Source organism: Teleopsis dalmanni, chromosome 2 (assembly GCF_002237135.1).
Source record: "Teleopsis dalmanni isolate 2A chromosome 2, ASM223713v2, whole genome shotgun sequence".
In the NCBI taxonomy this organism is placed as follows: domain Eukaryota; kingdom Metazoa; phylum Arthropoda; class Insecta; order Diptera; family Diopsidae; genus Teleopsis; species Teleopsis dalmanni.
Genome location: NC_051847.1, coordinates 156,909,169 through 156,918,079, shown reverse-complemented (window position 1 = coordinate 156,918,079; position 8,911 = coordinate 156,909,169). Strand labels below are relative to the sequence as shown.

Genomic DNA, 8,911 nt, shown 5'->3' with positions numbered 1-8,911 from the left:
CAATGTTATGCCAAGCAAAAATGCGGAAAAACTGTTTCAATTGATATGATAGCACCTATTTTCCATTGAAATACTACTACTTTTAAATGACTAGTATAAAGTGTTGATAAGTGTAAATATCACAATATATTTTATATACATTAAACAGAGTTTATTACTCTTTTAATTTCAAAACACTAAAAAGACATAAAACAAAGGTTGTCCCAAAATTAACACAAGATTTGAAGTTGTCATTATGCACGCAGTATAAAAAACATCTACAGCTAAATATCAAGAGTTAAGTTTTAAAATAAACAAATTTCTTCTATTAAAATAAGATAATAATTAAATTCATTCCTTCCCATCAAAAGATATTGACAAGCAAATATCATTGATGGAATTTTCAATGCTCTTAAAAATATGCAACATAAAAAGTACTGGGAGAATTATGAAAAGCTAAAATGTATGTGTCAAAATAACAAATACATTGTGTTTATAATAAGCCCCTGTTGGAACACATCTTAGTTACCGCAACAACTGATAACTTCATTATATCATATTTAAGCCATGTACGAGTAAAGTAAATTAAAACTTGCAATGGATTTTTTGCACTGCATTTATGTATATATTTATTTATTTATTTATTGCACTTATTTATTATTTTTGGTTAAAAGTTTCCAAATTTATTTATTTATATATTAAATATCTTGTAAAATTTTCACAATGTTAATACTTAACTTACCCAATTTCTATTTATTTTACCCTACTCAAAATTCAGGTATATACCAACATTCACTGCCATACCGACATAATGTACTATTACCCTCAAATTACCATCAATTCACTTGAACTCGCACACGGCCTTAGTTTAACTGCAATTAAAACTACTTACTAATGAAATTAAAACTTCGTTGTTTCCATTGACATGCGCTTAAACATGTGAAAAATTGTTTACATTTTACATATAAAACATATGACAAATATTTCAAATTTTAATAATTTCCAGTGAATTTAAATGAATTTATGTATAACATGTCTTTTGTTTTGGGCCAGTAAAAACGTTATACTATGGTTCCACTTTTCTCGTTTAAGTAGTTTTGCTCATTAGGACTACAAAAAAGGATAGTTTACTAAAGAGTTTTCATAAAAATGAGCTCATTTTAAGTAAATCAAAGCGAAAAATATCAAATCCAACCCTTAAAAATAAATTTCCACCAAGGGAAATCACCAAAATTTGAAATTTGTGTCATATGTTTTATATATAAAATGCAAACAAACAGCAGCTGGACTGTAAACAAAAGCACTGAGGAAGTAAGTATATAATAAAATCTTTGTTTTTATTAATTGAATATGTAATTGATATATAAAATGTATATAAATTATTTAATGTATTAATTATATATAAATAATATTTTTGTGTGATATGTTATTAAATGAAATACAAAAGATAATACAAAAAGTACGCATGGCACTACTAAATTAGTTAGAATGTATTTTATACAATAATTTGACATTTTTGTCACTATTTCATATCGCCCTCTACCGCCGGTTTAATTTCACAAAGCGATTGTATTAGCAGAGTTGCATTTTGTCATTGTTACGCTGGTTGAACCAGTCTGGTTCTTGCTGTTGAATTGCGCAGCGTAGTAAATTTCGCATTGCTTTGCATGACAAGTTTAGATTGGATGAAAGTGATTCTAACGAGAATATTGGACTGTGTCTTCTAGATTTGAAACAGCTGGCATGCCACTCTTTATTAAATTAAAATTCGGACATGCGTAGGTTTTTGGGCAGAAGTATTACATTTTTAAAAGAACGATATTTAACATAATAATAAATATATTGTGTTAGTTTCATAAGCTACGTGGAGTAAATTCATGTAACTATGAGTATATACAAATGCGTTTCTCCAGTAAATTTTTAGATAAAAAATAGCGACTGAGAGAGCATAAAGGAACAGTTAAAGTTAAAATTTTTTTTAAACAAATGTTTCTGAGTCTTATAAGAACACAATGAGTGTCATTATTTCTTAATGTGAAACAAATTTAAATAATACAATTACAAAATACAACTTTGTTGCAAAGTTCTTATTGATACAATTGTAGTTGTAAATCAACGCCTGACAGGAAAAAAACTACATTGTCATTTCTATACCAGCTTTTCGTCTGCAAGAAAGGTTTAACTTTTTAAAAAAGTGCGTATTCTGGAGAACAAAAATGCCTAAGAAAAAGAAGTTTTCAAGACGCTTCGAAATGGGTGACCGGCAAGAATATTGAAGGCAGAAAAAAATAAATTCCAAGTTCATTTCTATGGGACAGGCGAAACAGGAACTATCAAACTAGAAAAAATTTTCAAATATAAAGAGAATAAAACCAAATTCTCTACAGAAAAAACATTAAAGCTTCCTTACTTTCGCAGAGCAATTATGGAAATTGAAGCGGCTTTAGAGGTCGGAGACTCTGGCCCAATGAATTTGCTAAGTGCAGCCATTCCCGATGCGTCAGATGGTTCTAATGTTCATCACATCGATGATATATTGGTGGGTGAGGATACACTTCATAATTTACTAATGAAGGCGAACGAAGTAATGCGAGCAAGAAAACTTTTAGTAGAGGTTCCTGATACACAATGCGAAAGCGAAGTCAGCAAGTAATTTATATAAAAATATTCAATTTACATTTATTTCTTAAATTTCGTCTAAATTCATAAATTTGATTTTGGATAAAACATCAGCTGATCCATAGTGTTGTGAAATGTAGCTTGCACAAGATTTAAGTTCAAAACTAAAGTGTTTAACTAAAAAAAAATCAAGATATATAACTAAAAATAAATAATTGTGTAATAGAGTAAGTTTCATTTAAATTTATCAAAACTTTTGTTAATTTTGGCTTCCATTTGAAACATAATATACGAAATCAGCTGCTACAAAAGTCCAATTTATGGACTTGACGAAAATGTGTACCTTGACGTTTATAACGTCGCGACGTTACGGAACACGCAATTACCAAATTAACGATCTACATAATATAATATAATACGTTCTAATTATATTATATAAAATATATATTACATATAAAATATAATATATTAATTATGTTGTATAAAACAAATACTTTTTTTTTGTTTTTACTTTTAGTAACTAATTTTTATAATTTTAATAATTAATATTTTTTCAATAAATTTTATTTTAACTTTAAACCGGGTTAAAAAAAATTATAAATAAATTCATAAAAGAGCTTTAATTAAGTTAATTGTATCATTTTACTAAGTGTTGTCTTAATTTCAATATCGAATATATTATTGGTTGAATTCGATATAAATATATTTGTACATATATATCTGGTTAAAATATCTTTTCCAGAATTACTTTATCTCATCCATGTGCAGTGGACGGCGTACAAAACACATTATCATCATTGTCCTTGTTTAAACTTTATTTTTATTTTTTAATTTACAAAAAATTTACAGGCTAGAGGAAAGCCTGTAGTCAATGTATAAATTGCATTCTGAGTTTATTATAAAATACAAAAAGAAGCTTCTTGCAACCGAAAGACAATTTAATTATGGTGTATTGGTTGTAAAATCGTTAATACGTAAGGAAAACAGGACAGCAATTAAGCAAATAAAATTTAAAATATTTTTTAAATATTTTAATGTATTAATACTTATATTAAAAATATATCTACTCAAACATATTTTAGTAATTTGCATTAAAATTAGTTAAATGTATGTGTAGTTGACTTAATACTATGTTTACACTCTAGATAAATGTGTAGCAATAAGTAATATTTGCCATACAAAATCCATATAAGAATATGCGATATAAAGACAAATTTATTAGGAGTGTCAATTGTTCATCAATAGTTTATAAGTGCGGCTAGAGAGCCACATGTAGTGTTGTACTACAAATTATACCATGCAGAATACTATGATTCCTTCTGTACTTCTAATAATAGCGTTTTCGATTGGTATATCTGGATTTATTCTAGATTTACTCTGAGATATAAACAAAATATAATTGTCGTAGGACTTTTACAGAATTTTCTGACAGAAAAGCAACTTCGCATGCATAAATCAACTTATGGTAATGGAAACGACCCAATCATAATATTCTATTCAGCTTATTCTTTGGTAAGAATAAATAGAACAACATAAAATAAGCATTACTTTCAATTGGAACACTGTTTTGATACCTGACAGGTTTATATGTATATGCAAATATATAAATAAACATATTTGCAAAACATGTACATTTAAAGTTAAAGTTTTGAAAATGAATAACAATTTTTTAACACTAAAATAATAAGTAGAAAAAATAACAACTACGAATTATGAATAATTAAGAAAAACATATGTTGACAGTTAACTGGAAATTTTGTACGATTTCTAATAAATTGATGTAAAGTAAATTGAAATTTCCTAGGAATTTTTTGCACTGCACTTATGTAAATACTTATTTATTGAAGTTATATATTGTTTTTGGTTAAAAGTTTTTAAATTTATTTATTTATCTATTAAATATCTTATAAAATTTATACAATGGTAACACCTAATTTACCTAATTTTTATCTAATTCACCAGACTCGAAATTCTGGTATATACCAACATTCGCTGCCATGCCGACATAATTTACTATGTCCCTCAATTTACCATCAATTTACTCGAACTCGCACACGTCCTATATATCAAATCTTTAAAGTTTAAATTGTCAACTTGACATTTTTACATGAGATACGTTGTTATTGAAAAAAAAGTCGTTTAACAACACTGTTTAAGTTGAATTTTATTAAAAAGAACTTGAATACACTGTATTGTAAAAAATTCATTAAAAAATTATTCCAGTAAGGTTCTGTTGCTTCCGATTAGAACATAAGACTTGGTTGTGTTTTGGACTGTCTCCATAAGTAATTTAAAAAGTCAGGATGGAGAATTCAAAGAAGAAAATCGATGTAACTGATTTAAATAAGGAGATGTGGCTAATTAAAGTTCCACGGTCGGTTGCGCAGCAATGGGAAAAGGTTCCAAGTGGAACGGAAGTCATGACTATGAAAGTTACTAAAACAGATAATGGAAAACAAGAAAATGCATTTTATTTAAATCCTGATTTATTGGATGGTGTACTTGGTGGTGGAAGTGAATATAAATTACATCCCACAGAGCTCGTTGACAAAAAGATTGCAATTCTTTCCGAAACAGGAAAAGATATAAAAAAGAGATGTAATGGATTTCGTGGTGAAAAACTTGTTATGAAAGGACACGCCAATACCAAACTTATATGTAAGCCAGTATTTGATGAAACCTATATTAAGTGTAAGAAAAAGGATATTATAACCGCATACTTGCCAAAGCAAACAACGCAAGTGATTGAAGTCCCAGTTCCACCTCCTGTATATCAAGTAAGTAGCACATTATAATATTATGAGCACACATGATTATGTCATTTGCGTTATAATTATCATAGAAACCAAACCGTAAACTTGACCGTAATAGAAAATACCGTGCGGATAAGTATGATGTTATGGAGACAATATTTGAAGCATTTGAGAAACAGCAATTTTATTCCTTAAAGGATTTGGCGAAGATAACAGCTCAACCTGTCATTTATTTAAAGGAATTACTCAATGAAGTTTGTGATTATAATTTGAATCATCCAAACAAAAACTTATGGGAATTAAAAAAGGAGTATCGGCACTATACAGAGATTGAGGAGCTCTCTGAACACGATTCAGATTAATAATATTTCTACTGAATATAGGAAGTGGTCATATCGTTGTCCATTTCAATAATTTTCTAACATAGTTCAAAAATTAGAAACTGAATTCAAATTATATTAACCTAATTACCTGTGTCTACAGCTTGTTGGACTTTGAATGTCTGCTTTTATATTTGGACTATTGAAAGGGGGGATTTGTTGATCTTAAGTAGATTAAAGATTTTATTGCTCAATTTTCAGACATGAATCATAACAATAAATATATATATTATATTATATATATATTTAGTATTTATTAAACATATATTAAAATACTTAACAATTAACTTTTTATTTACCAAAATTAAATAAATAAAATAAATGACTATAATAAATATTATAAATAATGTGCAAATTGCTTTTTAAAAAAATATTTTTAAATAAATTAAATTAATTAAACTTTATGTTAAGTAAGAATACTAAATATTTTGCATGATAACTACTTTTTCGTTTTTATATAAAAATCTAAAGTATTTTATGTTTCAGTGAAGAATCTAAGTTCCCTCTCAAGCACTACGATGAAAGCTTATTCAAATAGTACTTTTGGAAATTTCCTTGGAAAGGCGGTCAAACATCATATAGAAGACGTAAATATTACTAGGATAAATAAGAGGGTTATCCTAACGCCAAGCTTGGGGAATATATTATTTGCAAAAAACTGATAAAAACGTGTTAACCCCAAAATAAGACATGTAGGCGGAAGAATAAACAATGATCAGTGAAGAAAAAGTCAAGATATAAACCTAGATGTAAAACTTGCAAGAAGCGGAAGAAACGCCTTTAAATCTGTTACTTATATATATATTATAATAATACTGCGCAAACTGGAAAATCACCAGTAAGTAAGACTGTAAACTATTTAAATTAAAATCTCAACTATTGTTAGTTTATTTTATGTGTGGAGTTGGTAACGTTTCTGAGCACATTTACCAATCTGTATAAGCCACCAAAGTATCCTGACAAATATTACCGACACACTTGCTAATGTGATGTAAGTACGCTTTATATATTATTATAATATAATAAAATCAATAATGTGCATTTAATGTTTAATTTAATAATAGCTTACAGTATGAAAAGCCCGTGATATAAATCATTGTGCATCTTGGATCTTATCATTGATTTTCATCTGAGTAAAATTATACCAACTTATTTTTTTTTATTGTTTAACTAGCTCTATTCTATATAAGCTCGTAAACTTAAAATCTCTAAATTAATATATTGATTCAGGTAATCATATAGCATTGTATCTGAAAGCTGTTTTTTGTGTTAATATGGAGAATATAACATGTTATTCTATAGGTGGTTAAATTTCGCCACCGTTCTTTTGCTCTTCTTGTCATGTGATTGTTCAGAAGTTTATGTATCTGTTTTAGAGGTCTGGGTACTTCGCTTGTTTAGACCTCTGAAAATCTTGCGCCAGTTTCAGCAATAGTATCAACTGTCTCTTTTCCCTCTATGCCTTTATGACCAGGCATCCAGTACATATAAAGACTGTGGTTGCAGGCAAGTCTGGCTATAGCTACCTTATATGTATTTTAGAACATTTTTGGATGCATCTAGTCTCTTTTTCATTAAAAATCTCTCATGTGGTTCTTGCGATACGACAATATTTCATTTATTTACATATTGTACAGAGACAAGACACAGACATCCATGCTTCTTTTTCTTATTGCAATTTGACAAAGTTAGCAATTTTCATCTAAATAAAAATTACTATATAAATATTTACATAAAAATTACTGCATAGTAACATCTTCGGTCATCTCATTGAGGTATTTACATAACAAAATTAATTTCACAAAATTAAAATTACTATTTCATACAAAATATTTGCTATTTAATTTCGTTATACAGATTGCTTATGATGATTTAGGATGCTTTCAAGGATAATGCGAACACAATTATCCAGAATTTACGGTTTTTAATTTAAATAATCTTTTCAATTCAATATTAACTGCACTAGGATTTTGTGTATATATATTATTAAAAAAAAAATACTTTAAGTTTCACATACTTCGAAGCTTAACTTATGTCGTCCTTAACAGAAAATATCACTAATATATTTTTTAATATCACTGATATATATCTTATTTTTTAATTAATAATATAGATAAATGCATTTAATTAATTTTTATTATGCAAATTTTTTTTTTCAAAATTAAAAAGGAAATAAATTTGTTTGGCAACGCATCGCTGTCGTTGACATTTCGACTCAAATTCAATCAATCAATCAAAATTAGGCGCTGCTAGGACTCGTTTGCATTTATCATTTTTCTTATGCGAAAAATCTGTTCTCCTCTTGCAGGAACATCGATGAAAATATTGCATTTGATAACTGAAACCTCATGGAGGAATCATACTCGCTGTTCGTTTGTAAAAGACCGCACTGCTCCAATAAAACGGCAATAAAAATCCGAAAATCAGTCAAAGGGAAAGCGGGCTCGTAGCACTCGTGACGTTATTAAGTGCCATTTAAATCGGTCATAAATTTGATGAACGAGTGCGATGAGAGAACATTTTTCATTGAATTCGGAAGTAAATTGGCCTGAAATGCATGGAGTACGTAAAAAGATACAACAGTTGATGACAATAATTTTACAAGTTCATGGAAATTCATAAACATGTTGCTTATGCGTTTAGATTAAAATCCATAAAGCCTATAATTTATTGATCAAACGAGAAAAGAAAATAAAAGAAAAAATCTATCTGAAAAATAATTTTAAATTTAATTTATTAAGTCAATTTACGATAATCTTAAGAGATGATATTGAAATTTTGAATTATTTATTATTGGCTTTTTTTTAAAATTAAAGTATTTATTTTATTAATTTTAAAAATTGTTAAAATAATGATTGCACAAAATTTATTTGTTGAGTTTAGTGTGATGAAAATGTATTTTAAATACATATAATAAATTATATAAATTTATTTTATTGCTAAATAAAAACACAAAACTATATTTAATTCATTTTTTTTATGTATAATTAGCCAATTAAATATTATATATGAAAAATAATAATTAAGAGATGAAAATGGAAAAATCATTTCATATAAAATGAGTAAATTGATTAATTAGATATATAATCCACCTCATAAATACTTTAAATTATTTCATCGAATTGATTATTGATTACTATACCTAAAAATACTAAACTATTTAAAAGATTTCTGTTTTTA

The 8,911-nt window shown here is 27.3% G+C and overlaps 1 protein-coding gene and 1 long non-coding RNA gene across 2 annotated transcripts; both read left to right on the top strand.

Annotated features, from left to right (window-relative positions):
- The first annotated feature begins 4,758 nt into the window (after positions 1-4,758).
- On the top strand, positions 4,759-5,939 carry LOC119685975 (general transcription factor IIF subunit 2-like). The gene is made up of 2 exons (XM_038100410.1): positions 4,759-5,375; positions 5,441-5,939. The coding sequence occupies exons 1-2, from the start codon at positions 4,902-4,904 to the stop codon at positions 5,711-5,713; spliced, it is 747 nt and encodes a 248-aa protein (XP_037956338.1). The 5' UTR covers positions 4,759-4,901; the 3' UTR covers positions 5,714-5,939.
- A 281-nt stretch (positions 5,940-6,220) lies between these two features.
- Positions 6,221-8,408, top strand: LOC119685992. Its single transcript, XR_005252860.1, has 3 exons — positions 6,221-6,569; positions 6,636-6,722; positions 8,040-8,408. It is a non-coding gene; the product is annotated as an uncharacterized LOC119685992 (long non-coding RNA).
- The last annotated feature ends 503 nt before the right edge of the window (positions 8,409-8,911 follow it).